Raw genomic sequence first — 27,905 nt, forward strand, 5'->3', positions numbered from 1 at the left:
CTGCTTGCATGTTTCCCCCTGGTTGCATGTTTCCTCGCGCTTTTAAAATTTTTTTTTTTTTTTTTTTTTTTTTTACCAAAGAGAAATCCTGCAAATGCTAAAATCTGATGGTATTCCATTTTTGTTTACATTTTGTTAAGAGGGAAGTTGAGCTCATGTCTTCTTCAGAGGTTTTTGTGTCGTTTCGTTCAGTGGTTCTTGGTGCAGCGCCACCACAGGCGAGGAGGTGAACAGGTGCTTCATTTGACTGAAAGCGAACTGCAGCAGCTTCAAATGTAACAAATGTTGCAGATTTGGTCTGCCAGACTGTGAGGCGCGAAAATCCTCCTGGTTACTAGATTTTATTGGTTTTATTTATGTATTGCTGAAGTGTCTCTGCTTCAACACACCTGAGTCATTTAATAGGTAGGCCTGTCATAGTAACACATTCTGCTGGATGGCAAATTGTCCCAAAAGTTATTGTGATAAAATTATTGTTTTGAGACTTTTTTCAAGTAAAAATAATGAATAATAATTCAAGAGCACATCCTCAAAGATTAATAAACTTAAAATTATAATGAATATTTAACACTGGAACTGGAAGACATTTTAAATATCCAAAATAAATAAACAAAACAACAGAAGCAACAAATAAAGTGAATTATGGAGCCACTCTAAATAAATTTGTCCTTCAATAAAAGACCAAAGCACCAAACTGACGACTTTTATTAGTTTTTGGTAGAAAAACGATAAATCATGCAGATGAAAACTATTGAGCTTGTTTTAATTTATCATGCCAATAATTGATTCATTGCTTATTGCGACAGGCCTAATGACGGGGTGGGTCATAAATACCAGAAGTGTTTGGGGGTTTCCTAGCTGAACTGATCCTCTCCACCTTGGTTGCGCTGCTCTTCCTGAGGTGGGAACAGAAGCTCCTCCTGCTGGAGGTGTCCCACAGCTCCCCTCTCTGACCCGTCCCTGTCCGCAGGGGGCGGTGCAGGGGGGTGTTTTAGATTGAAATGTGGCTTTCAGTGGGGTGGGGGACTGTGGAGAATGGCAATGACCGCTGCCTTTGTGTTTGGCCCCCGCTTCCTTTGGGGACCGCGGGCAGTGAATGATGCGGCCTCAGGGGAAGGTGCCCCTCTCCTCCTCTAAAGCCGAGCGCCGGAGCCGCGACAGAGGAGGGCGAAGAAAGTATGAACGAGTCGGGGCCGACCTCTCCTGTTGCTATGGTTTCCCAGTCAATCTCAGATCCAGTATTTGTGCCGCCTGCTGTCATGCTCCTTCCCCACTTTTGTCACCCTCTGCTCCCCCCATGTGACAGGGAACTCATATTCCCATAATCCCCTGTAGTGGCGGGCGAGAGCGGTGTTTAATGTGCTGCAGAGCAAATATGTGCGCTGCAGTCAGCTGTGACAGGTCGGCGTTTTGTGCAGCGGAGAGACGTCCTGACAGACGGGCTTTATTGGAGAGTCAATAGGCGTGACTGATGACAGCAGAGGTCGCTGAAAGGAGCGCCCAAGCTGGAGCGCTGCCTTCTTCCAGCGCTTTCACAGCGCAGGGAAAAAGCCGTGGAAAAGAGCATGTCGGATGATTTCACCTTCATCAATTCACACAACATGTTTGCTTTTTTCATCATCGACAAATTTGTAACAAATTGGCCTCAAAGAGCGCAAACCGGAAAGAAAAAAAAGCTTCCTTTGGGGTTGTGGTTTTTTTGTTGTTTTTTTTTACATTTCACCGCTGAGTGATGGAGAGTTTCACTGTGCATTGTGACTTTCTGTGGGAAAGGTGCAGAGTTACACGGCCCGAGCGGTTATATATTATCAAATAAGCCTCTCTGAAGGCATTAATTCACCAGAAATGCTCTCTGTGGTTGGATCCTGTTATTAAACCATGAGCCTTTCTAAAGCGAGACAGTCAATCCTGAAAATTGATTGCTAAAGCTGAGCTGCAAGGTGTCCAGCAGAATAATTAGGAAGCTCCTGATGGTTCTTAATGAGCTGTTTACCTTCAAGACAAGACATAATGCTCTGAGCATGCTCAGTGGCACTTCTCACCATTTATCTCCTCAGAGTGAGAGGTCACACTTCATCCTGCGGCAACTCTGGTTAAAAATTTAAATCTACAACATTTCATGGTTTTTATTCAGTTGATTAGATATGTGGATTTGTTTTGGTGAAAATTACTATAAAAGATCAGGGCAACGCCTACATTATGGGGCTAAAATGGTGAAGATAAATGTGAAAAAGTCAGGCTTTAGCAGGTTTGTTTTAAATTTGCATCAAGCTTTACAACGAAAAGTTTTGGTGTTTAGATTTACAACAAGCCCATAAAATATAAATCACGAAGAAAAATGTTTTCAACTGAAATATGTCAGCAGATTTGTTTTCTGACGTATTCATTTTACTTAATTTGAGTGAATATGTTAACTTTTTCAACCTTATAGGCAACTTTAACCACATGCAGCACAATTACTAGCACATTTGATTTTAATGGTTTTTGCACATTTTTCCATAAATTTGTATAGAAACTGTGAAATAGAATAAATTTTTAAGAGTTGTTTAGCGAAATGGGGGTCTGCGTTACATCCAGAATACCAAAAAAATTGTTCCTATAGAGTAGCACTACTTCAGAATATTTTAGGTATCTGGTAAAAAGCTTCTCAGTTACTGAGTAAATGATTTAAACATCAATCATTTAATATTTTAAAAAATTACATCAGCAGACAGACCAAAATAAAGTTGGATATGTGAAAATTTTGACATTTTAAAGACCTTTAAAGCTCTTGAACCGTTTCAAAACCTTTCTGAATGTAACATCACAAATCAGCAGACACTGCCTGTCTCCTAGCAAAAACAGCCAGGCCCAACCCGTTACCTAGCAACACAAACTGAATTCCAGCATGTTTGGTCAGCTGTATACACTGTACAATGGCTGCTGGAAGAGCCAAGTGTTTTGTTGTTGACCTACCACACAGGAACCACTTGTTGCATTTTTGTTGGATGTGCATGAGGCTCCACTTGTGCTTTTCATAGCTGTATGGTTGTATAATAGTGCATTTGTTTTCAGCTGTTTCTACGTGCTGACATAAATGTTGAGTTGGGCGGCGTGGCCGGCAGCAGTTTATTTGGATTTAAAGTGACTAAAGTCTCATTATCTGAGAATGATTTTGTGTAAAAAGTGTAATGAACATGTTTTGGATGATTTACCAGTTCAAGGAAGCTCAGGAGGTCACCGTTAATACTGTCCCCGTCTCGTTCATATCACAAGACTGCAGGAATTCGGTGGGCTGCAGCCTCTCCTGTAACTGGAAACTCTGAGAATTAATCTAATCTGCTCAGCGTGGAAATCATGTGAGTGACGTTCAACCGCGGCGGCGCCTTGAGCTAAAATTAAATCAGTCATCGTCGCATTGTCTGATAGAGTCTGTTTGATTTTTAATAAACCTCCGCCGTGATGGAGCGGCTGAGGATGCTGCAGTTAGATGTCCACTTTCTCTCCTGCTGGATGTCTGCTGCATCGCAGACAGATAAAGCTGTCTGATCCATAACAGCTGAGCAATCAGGAAATTATAGTTCCTCAAACCCCTGGAGCCGAACTGAAAGGTTCTGTTTTAATCCAACCTCATAAAGAGTTAAAGATCCTGACAGTAAAAAAAAAAACAAAACAAAACCTAACATTATCTGCTCATGAGATGATTAAATGTGTGTGAGCAGCTGAGTGCTTGGCGGCTCCAGTTTGAACCCACGTGACCTCTGAGTGACCCCGGAGACGCAGGGCAGCGTGTGACGAGGTCGCGCCCTTTTATTGACGCCATCATAACTCTTTCCACCCTGAACCCGCCTCCTTTTGTCGCTATTGATTCCAGACACAAAGAGGAAGATTTTTTTTCCTCCTACAGAATGAAACCCTCTAAATGTGTGTTTGTCTGTTTTCACCGTTGGAAGTTTTTAGAAATCATGTTGAACATTCGGCTCAGTGTTTTGTTTAATTAAATTTATCAGACTGCTGGGATATTTTTATAAAACTTAATTTCTGACATCTGAGCGCAATAAAAATGGCAGCATGACAACTTTTATCTGTCATGTGGCTACGACTCTGGAGCTTTTCCTTTGTCTCAACCGCACCGATTGAAATGTTTGTGTACATTGATATCGTCTATGTGGTTTGAAGGATTAAAACTGTGCAAAAGTCTTGAGTAATGCACAGTTATTGAGCTACATCAATATTTCTTCTTGGCACTCCAAGTAAAAAAGCTCTAAAGTTGATGATGATTAGATCATTAACCAACTTTTGCACTATATTCTGTGTTGGGCAAAGCTCAAAATATCCACTGAACTTTTTCACATTTTGCCACATTTACATCCACAAACTTCATAATATTTAAATTTAGATTTTATACAATGAATCAAACCAATGTAAGTAGTTTTAAAGTGTGACTTTCAGATTTGTTGTTTTATAACCTAAACCTGAGTTTCTGCTCTTTCCTTGGTTTTCTCTCTAATTTTGTCCAACAAAACTACTAAATTATACAGGTGGGTTGTTTACACTTCTAAAGGTAATTGATTGCTCTTCATTTAATTAGAGGTATCAGAGTGAAATAGACTGAAAACAGATATTTGAAACATTGTTTTTCTTCCAGTCAACGACTATTTGAGTCTTATTTTTGAAAATCTCAGTAAAATGCATTAAACTCCATGGTGTAATATGATAGAAAGTGTTGAAGTCTCTGGTTTCGCAGTTAATGGTGGCAGGTTTTTGGCTGTAATTTGTTTCTGTCTGGTCCACAGCCGATCCTGAACCAGGCCGGTCTGCCTCAGGGCCCCTCGGACCAGAAGGTCGTCGTGGTGACGGTGGACGACTGTGACTCCTCTGTGGCGCTGAGATTCGGTCACATGATTGGAAATTACTCGTGCTCGGCCCAAGGAAGCCAGTCTGGATCCAAAAAGTGAGGGACTGAGTAATACAGCTTGTAAATAATGATGTTTTTAAACCAAATTCAATTTTAATTGACTTTTTTTTTCTTCTAAAGAAAAAAAGACAAAATATTTTTCAAAAGTGGTTTTTATTTCAGTCATCCCTTCTGTGAGTTTTAGTTGTAGGATTTCTCTGTTCTGCTAAGAGGATTTTTGTTTAATTACAAGAATATAGTTGAAAAAATATACAGTTTTACTAGAAAATTACAAGAAAAAAGTTGTATTTAATAAAATAAAAGCTTTGACAGAGCTATCAGAATCTGACTTGAGCAGCTCAGTTCACGTAGATCTTTCTTTGAATTAGATGCCGCTGTGTTAAAAGTATTTCGATTAAGTATTAAGAATCATCTGTAACATCAAAGTATAACTTCACAAGATGCTCAACATTCCCTCAAGTTAAACTTTAGTTGTTTTTGGTATGAATGCTCATAAAATTACTATTTTATTCTGGTATAATTTCCACTCCGTTGTTGTGCGACTGTATTCTTGTAATATTATGACTTTATTCTCTAATTAAAAAATAAAATCTTAGCCTGAGCCTCATATTCCATCATAGAGTTGATCTAAATTCAAAGTCCAAATAAATATAAGCTTCAAAACAAGATGGCGGCTCTGACATCACTCTGAATTATGGAATGAATTGGTGGGAAAAATACAGATTTTCCAAAAGTGAAATCTTAAAAAAACTAAAATTTGATTAATTGACCAAATTGATTTATTGCCCAGCCTTAAGGAAAACTTATTCTCTTTTTTTTTTTTCCTTTTTGTGTGAATTATTTTGTGAATCAGATTACTTTGGTTGCAGCTTGGAGTGAAGATGTTTAGAAACATCATTGTCTCTGTACTTTCTTAATTTACGTCTTTCAGATAAACATTGCAGATCACATGATGAATTTCTCCTGTGTTTCGCACGGCTCACCGCATCCCTTTGTGTCCTCAGATCTCTGGACCTGACCGGGCCGCTGCTCCTCGGTGGAGTCCCCAAACTTCCAGAGGACTTTCCCGTCCGGAACCAGCAGTTCGTGGGCTGCATGAAGAACCTGCGCATCGACAACCAGCACGTCGACATGGCCAGCTACATCGCAAACAACGGCACCCTGCCAGGTAAATCGGCCTTCTGCGGCGCAGCTTTATTCAGTTTGCCGGCTGAGCAGCCGAGTGTGGAAAACCTGCAGAGGAAATAACCGTAATGAGAACAGCTGGAAGGGAAATGATGGCCGTACCTGCTATGAATATTTGATGACCCGTCGACTCTGATCCTCTGATGAAATAATGAGCTGGGACACATCAAACGGATTATTCCTCTGCTTTCCCACACCTCCCAGGTTGCTCTGCCAAGAGACATTTCTGCAACAATAACCCGTGTGTGAACGGAGGGACGTGTGTGAACCTGTGGGGCTCCTTCAGCTGCGACTGCCTGCTTGGATTTGGAGGGCAGAACTGTGAGCGAGGTGAGCGAAGGAGGAAAAGCAATGCTGCAGTTTTATCTGGGAGAACGCTCCGGTTTACTTACAAAAACAAGTTCAGAAAACCTCTGTTTATAGTTTAATAACTTCCAGTCTTGAATTAACAACTCCACATCCATCAAACGTTTTCAGGGCTCGTATGGGTGCTTGAAATCCTTGCAAATGCTTGAATTGCAGCGTTTGCAAGGTTTGAAAAGTGATTGGTTTCTGTATAAAGTTATTGAAAGCTTGGTAATAAAGTGTAATGTTTAAAGCCTAAGTTTGGAAAGTGATATTTATAGCTGAGAACAGATATTTTCATACACTTAATAAAAAGACACTGAGATTTTTTTTTTATCATTGCCTGAAATTAAATCAGACTAAACGTTTCTTGTTTCAGCTCATTTAGAATTAACAAAACTATTTCTATTTGCTACATGCCAGAAAACTTAGTGAGAATTTTTATGAGATGTTTTGTGACTTTCTTTGTTTATTGTGTTTAATTTGAGCGGGAAAGTCAAATTAAATGGAGAACGAAGCTCTAGAAAGAAGCTGTACCAATATCAAATCTTACGAAGTCTAATTTCAAATATTTTAGTACAATTGAAAGAAGACAAAATTAACTCACACGTAACTTTTCAGCAAGACACAGAAGAGCTTTTTTTAAGTAATTAATCCCATAACATGATGAAAACGTTCTAGTTTTATTGGCAGATTAGTTCACTTTCAACATAGGAAAACACACTCCTGTCTTTCTGAAAAGCTAGTTTTGTCTTTTTTCAAGTGTCCTAAGTATCAAAAACTAGACAAAAATTACTCAGCAAGATTTTAGTGTTTTTTTTAAGTGCTGGGAAAATTGTAACCAAACATATTTCGATTGTTTACAATCATATTTCTCATTGATACAAATCTCTGCAGACACAAAACAAGCGATCCTGAGGCCAGCAGCCGGGCTGCTGGGAAATGTCCCGGTGCGCCCGACGCCTCAGGCTGGCAGTGATGATGCATCATCATCATCATCATCATGTCACCTAAAGAGAATCTCTCATTTTTCAGTCTCTGTGTGCCTTTCTTCATCCGGACTCCCTCTGTGTGTCGTTCCTGCAGTCATGGCCAACCCGCTGCGTTTCCAAGGCGATAGCCTGCTGCAGTGGAAAAACCTGGAGGCGTTGGCAGCCTCCGTCCTCTGGCACATCGAGCTCATGTTCCGCACCCGTCAGTCCAGCTCCCTGCTGCTCCACATCTCCTCAGGCCTGCAGCACAACCTCACGCTGCAGGTGAGATCCCACCTCCTTCTTTATTACAAAGGACGCTGGGAGAAAATCACTCTTCTCGGAAAAGAGGCTGTTCTTGTAATATTTTCAGCTGCCTTCCTGATTTCGTCTAGACGAGGGATTCTTTGATGTTGCTCTTTCTGTTCCCAGCAGTAAACTCTGAGGACGTGCAGCAGTTCAGAGTCTGAACTTTTGAACCCACAGATTGTCTTTGTATCTCCCTCCCTCTGTTTCGGTGCTGCGTAGCTGCGTGGGGGGAGCGTGCTGATGGGGCTGCACAGGGGGGAGGACTCCACTCTGTCGCGGGTGGAGGAGGTGCTGGTGAACGACGGGGACTGGCATCATCTGCAGCTGGACATCAGCAGCCTGGGCGGCGCCGCCAGCCGCCACCAGGCCGTGCTGTCGTTGGACCAGGGGCTCTACCTGGTGAGTGGGTGGACCGACACGTGAATGTGATGAAACATCGAGGGGTTTATGCTAATGCCGTCATGCTGCTTTCCAGGCCAGCATGGAGGTGGACGGAAAGCTGCGGGAGTCCAAGCTGAAGACTGTCAGCGTTGGTGGTTTGGCAAAGCCTGATGGGAAAATTCAGCACGGCTTCCGTGGCTGCATACAGGTTTGTCCTCTTCAAAGCTAATAAAGAGTCAAGATGTAGACAATAGACACACCCAACTAATTGTTTTAGTTATTGATTATTCTATCAATCATTTTGACGATTAATCTAATTTTAAAAATGGACACTCTGCAGATTTTTCATTTAACTGCTTAAGCTGGGAGTTATTGTTGTGAAAATAATACATTTTTCTAAAATTTTCCAGATGTTTTCAGTCAAAGAGAATTAGTGAAAGCTCATAGGATGACAGTCAAAGCCGACTTTTTAAACACATCAAGAAGGAAACATTTTTACTTGCTGCTGTTGCATTTCCTGATTCAAACTGCTTCGTGCTTCATAAAACTACGCAGCATAAGTACGGTGCCTCCCCTCCTCCAGGGCCTGCGTGTCGGTGGCGCCCTCAGCTTGTCCGTGGCGAGGAAGGTGAACGTGGAGCCGGGCTGCAGCGTGCCGGACCCCTGCAGCTCCAACCCCTGTCCTGCCAACAGCTTCTGCAGTGACGACTGGGACAGCTACTCCTGCACCTGCCTCAGCGGTCAGTCCCTGCACAGACTGCGGTCGCTTCGCCACTCCAGCGCGCAGCAGCTCATCGTCGTCGGCTGTATTTCTCTGCAGGTTACTATGGCACCAACTGCACTGAAGCGTGCTCGCTGAACCCCTGCGAACACGGCGCTGTGTGCTCCAGGAGGCCGAGCGCCGCCTGCGGCTACACCTGCGACTGTCCCAGGAACTATTTCGGCCGATACTGTGAGAAAAAGTACGTCTGGGTTCCTAATTAATGAAGCCATAATATTGACACTTTCCATATTTCCTCTTGTAATCCTGTTAATGACAAAAAAACACACTGGAGCCTTTTGTTATTTTTTATTTACTTCAAAAATAAAAACAATACAAAGATACAGGAGGAAGCCGACCTCCTCCTGTATCGCCACAACCCAAACCTCGTTAACTGTTTAATAATAAATTAAATATTCAAGTTTATTTGTAGAGGGCCTTAGTATTGTCTCTAATATTACAAATTCTTATGCATGAGAGTTTTCAACCTGTAAAATGTCATCCTGCACATATTTTCACTTGTTTTAGTCATTCTTACCCCAATAAACTGAAATTTATTCAGTTTATCAACTTAATTTGACCTGAATAAACTGAGTACAGCCGCCCATAATTAACAGCAGCTGTTGTTTTGGATCATTTAATTAGCAAACATTTAAAATGAACTGGCTGTGTTCTTCCACAGGACTGACTTGCCGTGTCCCAGAGGCTGGTGGGGTCATAAGACCTGTGGGCCCTGCAACTGCCCCACTGACCGAGGGTTTGACTCCGACTGCAACAAGACGAGCGGCGAGTGTCGCTGTAAGGTGAGTCTGAAGACCTGAATTATTCATCTCCACTCGTCGCTCTGACTCAGAACCCAAAGAGAAAACAGAGCTGTGTAGAGTAACATCTATAGAAACATGGCAAAGCAGAAGGAGCAATAATTATAAGGAGTTGATGATAATCAGTCCATGACTTTTTATAAAATAGAACAAAAATATCGTTTACTGTCCCACAGTGGGGAAATTTCTGAGCAACAGCAGAAACGTTACAGGAAATAACAGCAAATAAAACAAAGGATGCATCTGCAGACAAAAAACGCTTCAGTCCTTTCTGCTTAGCATCATCAATGCTGACTGATCTGCTGGTGGATTTTTGGATCAATCAATTGATAAGTGGATAGAAAAGTTGATACGCAGAGGACGGACGAAGATGTTCTTTGTTTGATTTGAGGGAAATTGAGAGTGAAGTATGTTTATTCATATTTCTTTTATTTAACTGATGGAGATAAAATGCGTTATTTATTTAAGTATTTTGTGTTTCACTTGGCACAGTTTATTTTGAAGGTTTGGCCCCTTAGAAAGAGGACACCTTTAAATAAAATGTTTGTTTTATTGGGCGTCTGTAACAGAGTGAATGACTCATATAAAAATAAAGACTAATTTTCTTTAAAGAATTTGATCCAAGTGAAGCTAAAACTGATACTAGAGAATATTTACAGGAAAACATGTTGGGTTTTTCCATCTCAAATACAAAATAATTCTTGCACAGTTTTAGTGTAACATCTGCTCTGAGGCTGCTGTTCTTTCAGGAAATGAAAGAACAGCATTTATAGAGTCTGCATGCTCAAGTTAATTATTAATTGATTAGTAAATTAGTTGATGATTATTTCAATAATCAATGCATCACTATTAATCGTTTCAGTCCTGAATGCAAACATCCACCTTCATAGTCTGAATACCCGTCAGGATCATTAGATCACGGAGCCAATCAGGATCAAACTGAGAGATCAAAGAGCCTCCTTTATAAATGTGTAGCAGCCTGAAAGCCTTATTTTGACCTGAAGAATAACAACAATGACGTCTCATAGGTTCTGTAAAGTGTTTTTATTCTCCAGTTTGACCCACCAGCAGCTCAGCTGTTGCACGTTTTCGCCTCTTGGCTTCACGTTTTTGCTGGCACAGAAAAGCGAAGGTGCCGTTCCTTAGCGACGTGTCTCTCCGTCTCCTCATCCAGGACAACCACTACCGTCCCGAGGGCAGCGACACCTGCCTGCTGTGCGACTGCTACCCAGTCGGCTCGTTCTCCAGGGCCTGCGACAGAGAGAGCGGCCAGTGCCAGTGCAAGCCCGGCGTCATCGGGCGCCAGTGTGATCGCTGTGACAACCCGTTCGCCGAGGTCTCTGCCAGCGGCTGTGAAGGTCTGAATGGAACAGCTCTATATTTCATAAAAGCTGCATAAATATTTAAAAATATCTCACATTTTCTCTCCTCCGTGCTCCTTCTCTCGCAGTAATCTATGACAGCTGCCCTCAGGCCATCGAGGCGGGGATATGGTGGCCCAGGACTAAGTTTGGTCTCCCTGCAGCCGTTCCCTGTCCCAGGGGAAGTGTTGGTATGATGGCTTTTTGGCACCTCATCGAATTATCATAAAATAATGGCAATACATGAACTCAGCCTGAAGGCTTCTCCTGGCTCAGCTCCACTGTGTCCGCGTTCCCAGGAACAGCAATCCGGCACTGTGACGAGCACAAGGGCTGGCTTCCTCCCAACCTCTTCAACTGCACCTCCGTCACCTTCAGCAAGCTCAAAGCCTTGGTGAGTAGCTCCTCCCAACAGAACAACACCCAATCCTACCTCAGAACCTGATGGAGACGTGAAATGATTACATCAATAAACAGATGTAATCAATAAAAGCCAAAGTAGAAAGACATAAAGGTGACCTGTTAGGATAGATCTATGAGCAATACAAAACATTTCTTGCATAAAAATTATTCTTAGGTTATTAGATTTCAGTCTGACCAGTTCTTCCTTTTCAGAATAAAACGTTTCAGGGCTTTTTGTCACATTAAATCAAAATAAGCTGCTGGTCACACCGTCCAACTCAGTGTTTACACTCGCACATGAAAATGGCTGAAAACTAGAGCTTCAAAATAAAATGTCCTATTTTTTTTAATACCAAATTCAGTTTCTGATTTTCATCAAGTTTTTTCCCCTTAAGTTACAAATTGCAGAAAAAGTCTTGGCTTTTATTTCAATCTTTCTATGAGTTGAGCTGAATTCAAAACTGAAACAGAGAGAAGCTTTAAAACACACTTGTTAAACAAGATGGCGGTTCTTGACGTCACTCTGGAAACCCAAGAAGTAAAATCTTAAACACATTTTTTTCTTTCCAGCCCAATTGCAAACAGATACACAATTATACAGCTGTACATCTTTGAAAAGCAGAAGTGAATTTCGCATTTTTTCTGAATGGAAAGTCAGCATGTGCTCGAGTTCTGTTTGGGTTGCTAGGTAACTGGCTGAGCTTTGCTGAGGTTGCTAGGTGACGGCACAGTGTCGTCAAATATGACTTCATAATCAAGAGGTTTTTTGAAACGGCTCATTTCCCTACACCAAAAAAAACCATAAATTATTACCGGAAAACGTTGGGGTGTTTTTTGTTGTGTTTTGTTTGGCTGTCTTTAGAAGCAGAAGAAACTCAAACGGAAGAATAAAAACACAGATATTACATAGAGGGAAAGGTTCTTTCTTTTCTTTCATGCTCTCCCACTCATCCAGCGACATCATGGTGTTTATAATGAAGTTAGTGAAGATCTGTGCAAAGTCGCCTTACAACCACAGATGCTTTGCGTCATATTTAGGCTTTGCATGATAAACACAAATATTTTCTAGAGTTGAATCAAAATGACAACTTGCTTTCAAAATCAAAACCAGACAGAAGAGTTCCAGCCTTTTCCTTTTTTGGTAAGTTCTGGGTTTGTGAAGGAGAATTTTGTTTTCTGTTTGTAGTGTTGATAATTTACTAAAATAAAGTGAAACTGAACTGAAAGTTTGATGAATTTCTGAGAGGAAACTCTGATTATCATCTAGAAGTTTACATACACTCATCATGAATCTAACTTTTTGTGAAAGAATCATTAACGGCTTACTTCCTGGTGATGGCAGAGAAAAAAAAAATCAATCAATCTTAAAATAGTCCAATGCATAAATAAAATGTGGAAGTGACTGAATATTTGTGTCTGACTTCCCTCCTCCAGTCAGAAAAGCTTCACCGCAACACGTCGCTCCTCGACTCTGGGCGCGTTCAGCAGACCGCCGCCCTGCTGGCCAACGCCACCGCCCACACAGACACGTTCTACGGCAGTGACGTCAAAGTGGCGTACCGCCTCACTCAGGTCCTGCTGCAGCACGAGATCAACCAGCAGGGCTTCAACCTCACGGCCACGCAGGACGTCCACTTCACCGAGGTGAACGGCGAACCTCATACAAACTCTGCAAAGCAAAACTTAAAGGAAAGCAACAGCAGAGACTTTGTATCGCTGTGAGTCTGAAGTATTGATCGCTTTGTGACAGAACCTGATCGCGGTGGGCAGCAGCGTCCTGGCTCCAGATACGAAGACGCACTGGGAGCTGATCCAGCACTCGGAGGGCGGCTCGGCGGCGCTGCTGCGGCACTACGAGGATTACGCCAACACGCTGGCTCAGAACATGAGGAAGACCTACCTGAGCCCCTTCACCATCGTCACGCCCAACATAGGTGAGGATGGTTACAATGCAACAGGAAAACCTGCATTTATTTACTTTAGTTTTTATATTCAGTGGTGTCTCTAAGAGGGGGGATCGGGGGGCATGGCCCCCTCCTGAAAAAGGCTGCCCACCACCAGCCAATCAGAGAGTCATGATTATGCCATAGAAAAACATAAAAACTCAGTAAATAATTAAATACTGAGTCAATAAAATTACATAATGTCTTTCTTGTGTTTTTGTCTTTTTTTTCCCCCTAAAATTGTCACTATCCTGGTCTGGATGCCCCACTGTTAATATTCTTATAAATATTTACAACCACCATAATTACTGCTGCTACTAATACTACCAATAATAATAATGTATATTATGTTACTATTATTACTATTAGTAGTAGAGGTTGTGTGCAATATAATAAAAATAAAATCATTTTCAGCTTTGTCAAATGTATATTCAGTAACTTTTTTAACATTTTAAATATTAATGATACTATAATAGTTTTTTTTACATGAAGAATATAATTTCTTACAGTAATCTCCAAAACTACACATCATAGATTACACCATATGTGTTCATTAAAAGATGGAGACCAAATGCAAAACGTTTGTAAAAAAACTAAAACACTAAAAACCCCACAAAATGTTTTTCGCCATGATTTATAGATTATATGAATCTTATAATAAAACTGAATAATTCCAACAATATTAACAATGTGTGAACTCAATTCAAACAAGTTTGAATTATTTGGTTATTTCACTTACTAAAATTAAAAATCTGTGCAGATTCTTCTGTTCCTTTCAGCGAGGAAACAAGAAAACATTAATAATGAACATTTTGCCTGTGTATAATTTACACTTTCTCCAGAACTGCAGTCATAAGAAATCTGAGCAAAACTCCAATATCTAATATTTATACCTCACACCTGTTGTGATTATGTGTGTGTGTGTGTTTTTTTTCATCATATTCATTATTTAAATATTTAAATTTTAATTTGCTCAGCGCTTTGTGTTCTTGGAAACTGGATATTTCTTTAGATGAACTCGACATATTTAGGTCATTTCAAGCTGAGATGCATTATATAAAATCTGATTTATTTGAGTTTTTGACACTTCCTCGTCTTTTGTCCGGTTCTGCAGTCATCTCCGTGGACCGTCTGAAAAAGATGAACTTTGCCGGAGCCAGGCTGCCGCGGTACCAGTCCCTGAGGGGCCCGCGTCCCGCGGACCAGGAGACGGCCGTCACTCTCCCCGACTCGGTCTTCCAGCTGCCCCTGGACAGCAGGGGCCACAGACACCTGGACGTTTTCCCAGAGTCCTCCTCGCAGAGGAACCGCTCGGCTAACAGGAAGAGGCGACACCCGGACGACAGCCAGCAGGACGCAGTGGCCAGCGTCATCATCTTCCACAGCCTGGCGTCGCTTCTGCCCGAGAGCTACGACCCGGACAAGAGGAGTCTGCGGTGAGACGAAGCTCTGTCGGCTCTTAACGTTTGTTACTGTAAATATTTGATGTGGTTGCAGAGGAGAAAATGGAGGAAGGCTGCATTATGCATGTGGAACAAAAACCTGAATGAACTTCTCTGATTGTTTGAAATGTGGAAGTTCAGATGATTGAATTTAGAAAGTAATTTTGTATTTGACAAGTTAAACTGCAAAAACACAGAGTTTTACCAATAATTTTTGGGCTACTTCTAGTGCAAATATCTCAGTACATTTAAATTAAGATAAAACTTACAAGTAACTTTTCAGCAAAATAAATGAGTTTGTTTTAAGTCAATAATCATTTAATATTGATTTTAAAAAGTTTGAGTTGGCAGATTATTTCACTTACAGCAAGACATTATTCCCATGTTATAAGTGAAATAATCTTTTTCATCAGCATTATTGATTTAAAACAAGCTGCTACGTCTCGCTGAAAAGTTACTTTTAAGTTAGTTTTGTTTTAATTCAACTAGAAACCAGACAAGAAATACTTGGCAAGATTTTGCAGTGTAACTGCAGCTATCAATTTACACAACACCCAACTCTGGACTCGTGTAGCTTTATTAATATATTAACATACTTTTAATTTATTTCATTTTACTTACTTGCTTTATATCTAGGTTGTATTTAATATTGGTGCACATACTGCAATTTTCTGTCCGATTACCGATTTTTAAAAACCCTGGTCTGCCGATTCTGACTTTGACCGATACCAATACTGACTTTACTTGTTTGAAATTTTGCTAAAAATATCAGTTTGACAGGAGAACTAAAGAAGACAGTGGTTGATTTTTAGACCTTTGTTAAGGTAGATAAAATCGGTGGATAAGATCATGTAGGTAAAATTTAATTATAAGTTTTATGTTGCTTATGGTTACAGCGATTTGGCTCGAGTTGCTTTGTCGACAGAAAAGCGTTTTCCATGTTCTGATTCTGACTCGTTTTGCGGCAGTGTGCCGAAGCGTCCGGTCATCAACACGCCGGTGGTCAGCATCACGGTGCACGACAACGACGAGCTGCTGCAGCACGCGCTGGACAAGCCCATCACGGTGCAGTTTCGCCTGGTCGCCACCGAGGAGCGCTCCAAGCCCATCTGCGTGTTCTGGAACCACACCATCCTGTGAGTGCGAGGCCGCTCGGCGTGTCGGACCGGCAGGGCGGCGCCGCGCTCCTCTCATGACGCCTGGTTGTGTTTCAGAGGGGGAAGCGGCGGCTGGTCGGCGAAAGGCTGCGAGGTGGTTTTCAGGAACAGCTCCCACATCAGCTGCCAGTGTTACCACATGACCAGCTTCGCCGTGCTGATGGACGTCTCCAGGAGGGAGGTGGGTCGGCTCTCCGATCAGCAGCAGCCTGGCTGCAGCTCTGTGCTAAATAAACGCTGTTTTGCACCAGAACGGAGAGATCCTGCCCATCAAAATGCTGACGTGGAGCACAGCTGGCGTGACGCTGGGCTTCCTCTTCCTCACCTCCATCTTCCTCGTGTCCCTGAGAGCCATGCAGTGCAACAAGACGAGTATAATCAACAATGGAGCCGGCGCTCTCTTTCTGTCTGAGCTCATCTTCATCCTGGGAATCAACCAGGCTGACAACCCGGTAAACCACTTAGCCTGTCTCTCCTTTTCTCCTCACACGTTTCTGTCCCAATTCTGGAAGTTTTTCCACTGGTTTCCATGTCCAGATTTTCCCATCACTCTAAGCCAGATGTTTTAATGGAGCAAGGCTAGGCCTTTGCAGATGCATTGGCAAGTCTGTAGACAGCTGAGACTTGAAACGGCCTAATAATCCCCAGATTTAAAGTTTTCTGATATGTTTGACATTAAAGGTTCGTCTGTCCTTCTGTCCTGCAGTTCCTCTGCACAGTCATCGCTATCCTGCTGCACTTCTTCTACCTCTGCTCCTTCTCCTGGCTCTTCCTGGAAGGCCTGCACATCTACCGCATGATCAGCGAAGTCCGAGACATCAACTATGGACCCATGAGGTTCTACTACCTGATAGGATGGGGCGTCCCGGCCTTCATCACCGGTCTGGGTCTTCCTCATTTGAAGGAAAATAATGTGTCTGACATTATGGAAGCCATTGTGGTGTGAAATAGAGATGATCGCATTGGTCCAAAATATCTATAATGTATATTATAACACTAACATGCTAAGATCAATACTTTAATTTAAGATTCTCTTTGAAATTTCAACTGAACTCCACCTCAAAAATATTTTCCTTTGATTTACTTTCATATTACAGTTGTTTGTTTATTTAAAGAAAAACTACACACTAATTAGTTTTTTTCTATTCTTTCTGTTTTTATTGATATGTTATAAAGTATTTTGTATAAACTTTGTCCAAATTCTGTCTTAGGTTTTAACAAAATATTTTTTAAAAACACCTAAAGGTCAGATGTTTAATATATCAAAGGTAATGAAATCAGTGTCGTATTGGCAGTACTGACTCTTTATTTAATTTATATTAAATAAATAAATTGTTACCAAAACATGCAGCATCTCATCCCTCCAGTGTGAACAGAAATGGGAAGTAGTGCTGTTAGAAAAATTATTTTTCAGCTTTCCGAAGTAGTGCATATAATAAAACAAAAATGCTAAACAAAATAAAATCACTGATTAAATAAACACATTTTGCCAAACTTCACATCGGTAATACTCTTAAAATAAAACCCTGGTGCACCGTTATGTATTAATGTTTTAAACGATGCTTTAAAATGAAAAATGTCCTACAGAGTTTAGTTTTGGAGCCTGTGGCTTGTGGCGTAATCTCCAGGTTTGGCGGTGGGATTGGACCCTGAAGGCTACGGAAACCCTGACTTCTGCTGGCTCTCCATGTTCGACACGCTGATCTGGAGCTTCGCTGGACCGATCGCCCTGGCGGTGTCGGTGAGTCCGCGCTCACAGGATGGGCGGTCCGACTGAATTTACTGTGAACGAAGTCACCTTGGCAGAGTTTGTCGAATCGTTTTTATCCAGATTAAATGTTCAGGCTCACAGGTGTGAGATGTCTGGTGTTTTGTCTGCAGATGAACATCTTCCTGTACATCCTGTCGTTCAGAGCGTCCTGCGCGCTGAGACACCACAGCATCGAGAAGAAAGATCTCCGAGTGTGAGTAACCAGACTCGGTCATTAAACATCTCTAAAGGTGTTAGTCTTGCCTGAACAAGTTGGCATAGATCTATGGGCTAACCAGAACATGTTCATTACATTTTTTGCACAAAATCATTCTTGGTTAGTGATATTTTAGTCGGGTCAGTTCTTCCTAGTGTGAGACATGTCACTTTAAATCCTATTCAGCTGCTGCCGGCCACACCCCCCAACTCAACGTTTACATCCACACATGAAACTGGCTGCAAACAGATCTCCAATTATGCAACAGTACATCTTTGAAAAGCATTAGCAGGGCCTTCTGCACATCCAACAAGAATGCAGCATGTGGTTTCTGGATGGTAATTCAACAAAGAAACACTTGTCTCTTCCAGCAGCCATTGTAAAACTGAAAGTACTCGAGCTCCCCTTGGGTTGCTAGGTAACGGGCTGGGCTTCAGTGGGGTTGCTAGGTTACGCGCTGGGCTTCACTGAGGTTGCTAGGTGAGTAGCAGTGCCAGCTGGTTTTGAAACGGCTCAATTTGAAACATTAACTTATTGCCAAAATTCACATTTTACCTAACGGATGATCAATAGACCAGAAGGAACTCGTCGCCAGCTTTCATTCTTCAGATCCCTGAACCTTTACAGATCCTCACTAACTTCTTCCATCCTTCTCTGGTTGGTTTTATCCTGCAGCTCGGGCCTGAAGACCGCCGGCGGCGTCCTGTTCCTGGTTTCCGTCACGTGCTTCCTGGCTCTTCTCTCCGTCAACAGCGACGTGATCGTCTTCCACTACCTGTTTGCAGGTTTCAACTGTGTGCAGGTGAGACCTGAGCCTCGATCGCTGGCAGCCAATGACTGCAGTCCTGTCACTGTCCGCTGATCTTCGTCCTTCACGTTCTGCTTTTGTTTCGCTTTCTTCTTGCAGGGTCCGTTTGTTTTCTTTTTCCGCATTGTCTTCAACAAGGAGGCGAGGAAGGCCATGAAGTACTGCTGCAGCAGAAAACGCCCCGATCACTTGATCAAATCTAAAGCTTCGGTGAGCTCAGAGGAAGAGCCTTCGATATGGTTCTCTGTTTCATTTATCAGTAACTATATTGTGTGATTTAGTTACAAGTAGTCCAGATTTTTAATTAGACAGCAGGTTTCCTTTGTTTTTTCATTCATTCATATTTTCTTTTCTTTCTTTTCTTTGTTTCCATCTTTCTTTCTGTATTTCTCTTTCTCTTTTTTCCTGATTCATTCATTGTCGGTTCTATATTTAAAGGCTAATTCCTGTAGAAATATCTACATCTTTGATATTTAAGAAATTATGTTTACAAGCCCTGAAATCGGAAACTTGAGCCTCCAGAAGTCAGAAAGTCAAACATGAGAATTGTTTGGTAAAAAAAATGGCCGATGCATCTTCTCTTCCCTTTTCTGAACAGAAAAGAACCTCCATTGCCATCGACTTTATATTATTTACTACATCTTCTCAGGTTTTCTACAGAAAATAATCCTAAAAGTTAAAATGGTTCAACTCCGTTTTCTGTCCCTATGTGTTTAAATGATCAGCTGTGAATAAGTCAGCAGGTCTTCCATCTCTGCGCTGCTTCATGTTCCAGTCATTTCATCGTTGTAAAGCCTTTTCTCTCTTTGGTTCCAGAGCTACAAAGGCAACAGCAGCTACATGGACGGCCGGTTGTACCACCTTCCCTTCGGAGACTCCAGCGTGTCTCTGAACGGCACCATGCAGAGCGGAAAGAGCCAGCAGAGCTACGTCCCGTTTGCCCTCCGGTGAGGGCGACGCTTCAGGAGCAGCTGTGTGGTGATGATGATGATGGTGGAGTAACGGTGAGCTGTTCTGTCTTCCTCCAGGGAGGACGGGCTGAACAACAGCCAGGCTCACATCGCTCTGAACGACCAGACGTCGCTCTTCCACGAGACGAAGGAGCGTCTGGAGGGTATCGTCTTCCGTCCGCCTCACCAACACAGGTTCCACCTCAAGACTTCACCTAACGCTCTCTGTTCCCACGGCAGACCATGACACGGACTCAGACAGCGACCTGTCCCTGGAGGACGACCAGAGTGGGTCCTACACCTCCACACACTCCTCAGACAGCGAGGATGAGGAGGGTCCGCTCCCACCAGAGGAATGCTGGGAAAACCTGGCGTCTAACGGGACTAAGAGACCTCAGCCGCAGGGTAAAGAGCCAGATCACTCTGGACATATTTCAGTTTTCCATCCTTCTGGTTGGTTATACTTTTTGTGGGGAGTAAAAGATCCCAAATAGAGATAAAGATAAAACCAGCCACTGGTTCAACACTGTTTGCTTCATCCAGAGGATCTGAAGCCTCGACTGAGAAACGATTGTTTCCTGGAGGCGAGGACTGCGTTGAAGTTTGAAGTTTTACCCAATCGCTAACGTTTGTCCGTTTTGCGTGTGATGCACCAGTTTAACATTATGAAGCTTACTGGAAGATGCCATCCTCCACTGCAAAAAGAAGAGTCAATCTGAACGGCTGTTAAAGCTGCAGCATGTAGCAAAAGTATGTTTTTTATACATTTGTTGAAACTGTCGACATGTCGTGACAGTATAACGTGTGAATTGCTGATCGACCCAGTTGAAAATCTACCGGAGGAATCCATTTCAATGGGAGAAATCCCACAGGGAGCAGAGATGAGAATCAAGCAAAGTTGCGTAGAAAGACAACAGCCAGGCTTAGGGATCTTTGAACTTTGTCTCCTTTCATCTCCTCTCCAGCAGAATTGAACAAACCCCACATGATTAACTTTGTGACATGAGGACACGCCTCCTCTGATTTTTATGTAGAAAGCATCTGACCTGGTGACCCCAAGATGCTGCTTTTCTCAGCCATTGTTTTGTTTCATTGTCTTTTTATTTTATGTACTGTAGGAACTGAATAAAATTTTTGTCCCTCCGTTTTTCAGACAACAGTTTAGGTCCGATGCCCTGGCCTGTGAACCGCTCAGCAGCAGTGAGTGACGGGGAACTTGGCAGTGGCGAGGGATCAAAGCTGAACAGTCCAGAGTCAACGCAGCCAACTCTGGGTCGCAGAGCAGACGAAAGGTCGCAGGACTGCATGACGGCGCTGCTGCCTGCATTCCCAAACATCAGCGCCCATCCGCACAGAGGCAAGCCCTGAAAATTACAACCATTCACTGATCTAATGTTAGCTATACTGAGAGCAGAGATAAATCCGATCTGCGGAATGACAAAAGTGTCATAAATAAATAAATCGTACAATTATAATGAATGTCTGTCAGTAAAATTAATTAAAGTTGGAACCAATTTGGCAATACACAATAAAAAAATAAACTATTATACAATTATTTACATGTGAAAAATGTGCATAATATCTAATGAATAAGTTATCATACGGTCAGCATTTTACAGCATTTGCTGTATGAATAGTCTTACAATTCAATAAATAAACAAGTAAATAAACATTTATATATTAAATCATTAAAATATATTAGAAATGATAAATGAGGGAGCAAATATATCCATGAATATTCCATCCATCCATTTTCTTTACACCCTTGTCCCTTAGTGGGGTCGGGAGGGTTGCTGGTGCCCATCTCCAGCTATCGTTCCGGGCGAGAGGCGGGGTCACCCTGGACAGGTCGCCAGTCTGTTGCAGGGCAACACAGAGACACACAACCATGAATACACACTCACACCTAGGAGCAATTTGGAGAGGCCAATTAACCTGACATGTTTTTAGACTGTGGGAGGAAACCGGAGTACCTGGAGAAAACCCACGCATGCACAGGGAGAACATGCAAACTCCATGCAGAAAGACCGGGGCCGGGAATCGAACCCAGAACCTTCTTGCTGCAAGGCAACAGCTCTACCAACTGCGCCACTGTGCATTTATTTAAAATAATAGATTATTATTTATGCATTTATTACACAATAAATACTAAATACATGTAAAATATTTGTATGTATATATACTTACATGGGTCTGTCTTTAAATACATAATTTAACATGCATACATACAATAAAAATTCCCCAGTTACTCAAATTATTGGCTGTTTAAGTACTTGTAGATTTATCTCATTCAGTAAACATTTTTTAGAGATGATCTGTAAAAATAATATGAAATGGTAAATATTAATAATTATTTAGTTATTTGAATGTGGCACATTTGAACTTCCATACAATACAAGTTTTTTATGTTTGTGTGAATTAATTAAAATATATATTTTTTAAATCATAGCTCATTTTCAATTAATTTGCTTCTCACTTAAAATATGACAGATCAAAGTAACAAGTTGGTGAATGAATCACTTAACTGAATTTTGTCACTTTGGGGCTTCCGTACATCGGACCTTCATGCAGGGATCCTAAAGAAGAAGCAGCTTTCTCCCATCGTGGAGCGGAACAGCGTCCATCACGTCCACAGTGAGCCTCGTGAAGGAACGCCCGGCGCGCCGTCGCCGCAGGGATCCTCCTCCAGCGAGTCTCGGGCCGGGCCGCCCAAGCCCGGCCTGCCGGAGCAGCTGAACGGCGTGGCGCTGAGCATCAAGGCGGGGACGGTGGACGGAGACTCGTCAGGATCAGAGTGAGTGAACCTCAGAGAAACAGAGATGTCTGCCTGTCGATGTCTCCCCTTGCTACCGGTTCATCCAACGTCTTCCAGCTGTCTGTGTCCAACTTACCGTTTGTCCTCAGTGACTGTTTTCATCGATCACTGCCACGCAGCTTTAATGTCCAAATAAACACAAGATTCTCTAATACATGACACAAATTTAGAGTTCAAAACAATAATTAACTCGCTGCTGAAGGAGTTTCTGTTTTTTATACTGACTGCTTATGATGCACAACAGACTTTGGCCTCTTTAAATTACATCTAATCTAATAACTAAAAAAGCTTCTGGCAACACGAGTTAATTCAGCTGAATGTTGTTCTTAGTCGTTCTTTTCCACCTGCACAGTTTTACGGCGCCTCCTAGGAGACATGGGGAAAAGATGTCTTCTGTGTTCCCAGACTTCCTCATGGTCAAATACATCCTGGTCTATTTTGTAAACAGTCACAAATGCCAATTTAAACTTTCAAATACTTACACATTCAGAGCCTCAGTGAAAATGTGTTTATTATTAAATCTTAGGTGCAGAAATCTGATTGTACAGTTTTCCTCAGAGACAAAATAAGAGTTTTATTCATTTCCTGAAGGCAAAGGATTTTTGTTTTTCTTTGATTTGTGATGAATAGATGTGAAAAGTCATAAAATAAATTAATGAATCATAATCTCACATAGAAATTAATAAAAATCCAACTTCTAACTTGAGTTCAAGTATTCGTTAGATAAATAATTCTGCTCTACTAAATTACTGGTGTCATGATTAATGATGCACCAAAAGTTAACTTTGTACGGTGCAAGATCAGTGATGCTGCGGGCCTTCAGAGGCTCTGAGAACCTGGTTGGTTCATGCAATTTGATTAAAGTACATAAATTAATTAACTATTTAATACTTGCATTCAGAATTTGCAAACAATAATCTTCATAGTTTGTTTGTTGTGTTACCATAGTTACAATCTGATGCAATGAGTTTAATCTTTGTATTTAAACTCAGTTTAGATCTCGGCAAATAACCAATAATCTGTTTGATCAGCCCTGATAATTGGTAAAACAGATAATTTAAAACACCTGCATTAAGAGACGTTTTAAAGTTCCTGAAATGCTTTTTGGCTTTTCTAGCAACCATAAAAATCAAATATCCTAATTATTCTTCTTTCTCCGTTTTCCCTTTCCAAAATCAAAACTCACAGATTTTTGTTCTTTAATTTTGTCCCATGAATTTCTGATCCAGAACCAATCAGGATCTTCACATCCTTTTAGCATCATCATCATCGCCTCACAGTCTGAGCCTCACACCTTTACCATCATTTATCGTTTCTTCTTCCTCATGTTGTGCCGTCTTCATCCTCACTCTTCACTCATCCTCCTCCTCTTCCTCACATCAGCCCTCCCGCCTCTCTGTCTCCCAGCAGCCACTGCAACAACAGCTCCATGTGACCCCGCTGATGGAGGGATGTGTCTTTGCAGGTCAGAGAGCCTCCCTCCTCCTCTCCACTCGCCGGACTCCACCTTGAGGAGAGAAGGCGCCTCTTCGTCATCACGATGCGCTGAAAGTGTGTGAGTTCATACGTGTGTGTGTGTGTGTGAGCCAAACTTCAGGAGTCACACGGATAAAACAAGCCTCCCTTTAAAGAAATTTTGTTTACATACTTGAAGAAATGCACTTTTTTTTTTTAAATTGCTGTCCAGATATGTTGATGGTCAACCTTTTTTGTTTTTATTGTTTTCTTTTAATTCCTGGATATGAACTGTTTTGAAGTCTGTCTGGTTGGGTCGTCCAGACGTCCGCCCAGACGTTCAGGGAAACCTCTTTTTGTCATTTTTTAACTGTTTTGTGGCATTTCGTTGGTTGCTGTGAGCATCTCTGTGCCTGCTGCTCCAGGAGGTCAGACTCAGGCGACTGAGTCAAACAAAAAGACAAACATCCGTCAGCTTTGAGTCGTTTATGTATTTCTGTGTGTGTGGACGTTGAACTGAACTTACAAACAGGAGAAATGAGCTGATTTACGCCAGACATTAACATACTCTGTATAAAAAAACACTATCTTTTTTTCTTTCTCCCTGTGAAGGACAACAAAATCTGATTTTATGTTGTAGGTCAGTCAGGATTAAATAGATTATTTATAATTGTTAAAATTGATAATAATGAGAGAGAAAAACTTTTAGATAATTTCTGAAACATTATTCAAAGGTGACTTATTTTGCTAAATTCACATTTTACACGTTTTTGTTCTTCCACCAACTGCTTGTAAAGACAGCCAAAGTGAGTTCGTGTTTCCTGGTGTCTGGAAAATGAACTGCTTCAAAAACCTCCAGAGTAAGTCGCATTCAATGGGCACTGCGCTGTTACCTAGCAACCCCAACCCAGCCCATCACCTAGCAACCCAAGAGGAACTTCAGCATTTTGTTCAGCTGGTTTTACCGCTGTATGCGCTGTACAATGGCTGCTGGAAAAGACAAGTGTTTTCTTGTTGACTTACCATCCAGAAATGACTTGCTGCATTCTTGTTGGTTTTGCAGGAGGCTCCACTTCTGCTTTTCAAAGATGTATGGCGTAATCATGGAGCAGCAGTTAATTTGGATTTAAAGTGACAGCTCCTTCTGAAAAGAGGTCAGCGGACAAAAATCTCATTATCTAATGATTTTCAGCTAAACAAAATGTTTTGTACAGCCAATAGACCTATTCTAAGTTGTTAAATGAAGTATAACGGGTCACCTTTAAATTCAGAAGTTGACATAATTTTCCTTCTATTTGATAAACCTTTACACAGATATTCTGTACTTCCTTCCTGATGGTTTTTCCCCAACAGTTTGCTGTAGTTTTTGCCCCATTCCTCCGTCAGCAGCAGGTTTGGGTTTCAACTCCACCGTTCATTTTGTTGTCCTTCTCAGTAATTTGTCAGAATAATTAGGGTAAAAAATGATTAGCTTTAACTTCCTGGCTGATGTCTTTAGATGCTGCTTCAGTATTTCCATATTTTACTTAAGATGCCGTTTGTTTTTATGAATTAGATGGCATCCTTCTTCCTCTAAAAGTAACAATAATCATTATTATGACCAATGTTGGTCTCATTGGTCATAGCAATGTCTCCCAAAATGCAGCTCGTTGTTCCATATTTTATCATTCAAGATTTCCCAGTTTACAGCATTAAGCTTTTGGTTTGTAAACTTCTGTTTTAAAGAAATCAGTACAACAATTCTCTTCATTTTATATTTAGGAAATATAAATATTTTAACAATCCAAACTGCCAAACAGTGAAGAAAACAAGGTAGTGTGTCTTTATACTCGGTGTATTTAAATCTTTTCAAATGCTCCATATAAGCTACATTTTGGTCGAATCTGCGCAAGTAGGAATCAAAAGACATTTAATGAATCTTCTGTTTGTTGGTGTGAACCACTGGGAGCTCGTTGCTGCAGATGCTCTCAGATTTGGTCATTAAATATGAGGGATGAACACGTTTGAGCTCAGTGACTAGACAGCTGTATTTTATAGACTAGAGCAGGGGTCCCCAAACTACGGCCCGCGGGCCGGATCCGGCCCGCCACGTCATTTGGTCCGGCCCCCTGAACAATGCCGGATCCGGCCCGCCTGCTCATACCAGAGAGCATTCAGTGTTTTTTTTCATATATTGTATTTTCCGGTTTATATGTGGATTTTTCTTCAACCACCAGGGGGCTTTTGAACAATTGTGAAACTTACTTTCCCTCAATGGAATATATACTCGTCAGTCACCGTTTCACTCACGGTTTTTTCCATTCTGGGTAAAAATCTATCCAAAAGTGTCGTCGTCTCCCCCCCCCGTCGACAAGAATTTCTTTGTTTTTTTTTACTGCAAAAACTAAGACCGGCCCCCGACCACAGAAAGGAACAGCTATGTGGCCCTCGCAGGAAAAAGTTTGGGGACCCCTGGACTAGAGACACAACTATGACTTTTTGTAAAAAATAAGTAAATAAATGCGTGAGCTGTAATCCATTCTTCTGTACAGAGCAGCCTGTAAATGAATCAAGAACATATCTTTAATGTATTTAGAGAAGCTCTGAAGGAAAGTTACTGCTGTTGCCATTTTTTATGTATAAACTTCATGCCATACAGAGAAACACTGCAGAATCATTCGTGGTGTTATAACACGATGTCCAAACAGAGGATTGTCTCTTTTATTCTACTACTCCTGTTTTTACAAAATAAAATGTTTTTGTACCACTTCTGGCTTCGATTGTTTTTCCCTTTACAGACCAAAAACCTGCTGCAGCTTGGAGGAGATTCCTGTTGCAGCTTCATAGTTTTACATTCTCCAAGTGTAAAACTTTTCACCTGAACTCTCAACCCTCATGTCAGCCCTACCTAAACCCTTATCACCCCAATCCTCACTTCAACTATCAGTTAACACCACCTTTAACCTTTCACCTCAATCTGTACCCTTAACACTCAGCTAAATCCTCAATTCAACCTTCCAGTAAATCCAAATCTGACCATCAACTCTCACTTCAACTGTTTACTTACTTCAACCTTTGCCTCACCTCTCCTCTAGGTGCCTGGCTGCCACATGAAAGGGTTAGAAGTCATTTAACTTATTACTTGGACTTAATATTTTTTTCATCTCTTTGGGCCACATCAACCCCATTAACCCTTAATTTAAAATCTCCACCTGGATATTTTTGCTTATTTTAATTGTAAGCAGTTCTTTAAATGTCCTGTGAGTAAATATATTTCCCCATTTATCCATAACTAGAACTTTCAACATCTAGCAAGTTAGTTAGAATCTACAGTCTATTGAAAAACGCCCCTCAGATTAACTCCCTGCTACTGCTGGGGCAAAATTACCGCAATAAACTGATATTGGCTAGAGAGCCAAGTGTGGTGGAATTACGGTACTGCAAATTTGTCAAACGTTTAGGACGTTTAGGGTTATAACACAGCCATCCCTGACCCCTCCCCTAGTAGGCACCATCACCTGCCTCACATTAAAACATCCTGACCTCTTCCCAAATGATTCCTTCAGCGCTCCTCCTCTTTCTGAACCTCCGGTTTTCAATTACCTGTGGTGGCGCTACGTAACCAGAGGAAACATGAAAGCCTCTGACGAAGACCAGCGTGACTTCCTCCTTCACAAAATGTAAACGAAGAGAGTGGTGCCAGATTTTAGCGTTTGTAGCAGTTTGTTTTTCTCTGTAGTGCTAAACTCACACATTTATTTTAGCTCTATTTACCCAGAATGCTCTGCACTGTAGTTCGCTTTCTGGTTTTGGAGCGTTGTCCGGTCCGCTTGAACTGCTCCAGAGTTCACTTTAACCGAGCCGAGTCCGGAGTCGAGTTATGCATTCACATCTTCCCAAAATGAACTGAACTTAAACGAACCAGTTTTATTAAAGCGGACTGAAACTAAAACTTCA

General features: G+C 41.6%; 1 protein-coding gene and 1 long non-coding RNA gene across 2 annotated transcripts in view; one reads left to right on the forward strand and one right to left on the reverse strand.

Annotated features, from left to right (window-relative positions):
• Window positions 1–24,677, forward strand: part of celsr2 (cadherin, EGF LAG seven-pass G-type receptor 2) — an 80,127-nt gene extending 55,450 nt beyond the window's left edge. Inside the window, exons 6-34 of the mRNA XM_015044634.1 lie at window positions 4,776–4,933; window positions 5,902–6,065; window positions 6,287–6,412; window positions 7,514–7,683; window positions 7,927–8,106; window positions 8,183–8,296; window positions 8,672–8,828; window positions 8,909–9,050; window positions 9,531–9,651; window positions 10,844–11,027; window positions 11,120–11,221; window positions 11,330–11,424; window positions 12,867–13,076; window positions 13,183–13,366; window positions 14,490–14,811; window positions 15,786–15,953; window positions 16,032–16,155; window positions 16,226–16,426; window positions 16,681–16,855; window positions 17,603–17,715; window positions 17,856–17,938; window positions 18,617–18,743; window positions 18,849–18,959; window positions 19,566–19,696; window positions 19,778–19,863; window positions 19,940–20,152; window positions 20,853–21,056; window positions 22,271–22,493; window positions 23,980–24,677. Coding sequence (XP_014900120.1) covers window positions 4,776–4,933; window positions 5,902–6,065; window positions 6,287–6,412; window positions 7,514–7,683; window positions 7,927–8,106; window positions 8,183–8,296; window positions 8,672–8,828; window positions 8,909–9,050; window positions 9,531–9,651; window positions 10,844–11,027; window positions 11,120–11,221; window positions 11,330–11,424; window positions 12,867–13,076; window positions 13,183–13,366; window positions 14,490–14,811; window positions 15,786–15,953; window positions 16,032–16,155; window positions 16,226–16,426; window positions 16,681–16,855; window positions 17,603–17,715; window positions 17,856–17,938; window positions 18,617–18,743; window positions 18,849–18,959; window positions 19,566–19,696; window positions 19,778–19,863; window positions 19,940–20,152; window positions 20,853–21,056; window positions 22,271–22,493; window positions 23,980–24,073 — 4,482 coding nt within the window. The 3' untranslated portion in view covers window positions 24,074–24,677. The remainder of the gene's footprint in view (window positions 1–4,775; window positions 4,934–5,901; window positions 6,066–6,286; window positions 6,413–7,513; window positions 7,684–7,926; window positions 8,107–8,182; window positions 8,297–8,671; window positions 8,829–8,908; window positions 9,051–9,530; window positions 9,652–10,843; window positions 11,028–11,119; window positions 11,222–11,329; window positions 11,425–12,866; window positions 13,077–13,182; window positions 13,367–14,489; window positions 14,812–15,785; window positions 15,954–16,031; window positions 16,156–16,225; window positions 16,427–16,680; window positions 16,856–17,602; window positions 17,716–17,855; window positions 17,939–18,616; window positions 18,744–18,848; window positions 18,960–19,565; window positions 19,697–19,777; window positions 19,864–19,939; window positions 20,153–20,852; window positions 21,057–22,270; window positions 22,494–23,979) is intronic.
• On the reverse strand, window positions 6,771–27,712 carry LOC106954842 (uncharacterized). The gene is made up of 3 exons (XR_001426437.1): window positions 27,700–27,712; window positions 19,902–19,908; window positions 6,771–6,854 (listed from the first exon to the last, which is right to left on the reverse strand). It is a non-coding gene; the product is annotated as an uncharacterized LOC106954842 (long non-coding RNA).
• Window positions 27,713–27,905: the final 193 nt, after the last annotated feature.

The sequence above is a fragment of the Poecilia latipinna genome, unplaced genomic scaffold, assembly GCF_001443285.1.
Source record: "Poecilia latipinna isolate Pla-1442-1.1 unplaced genomic scaffold, P_latipinna-1.0 Scaffold684, whole genome shotgun sequence".
NCBI classification, from domain to species: domain Eukaryota; kingdom Metazoa; phylum Chordata; class Actinopteri; order Cyprinodontiformes; family Poeciliidae; genus Poecilia; species Poecilia latipinna.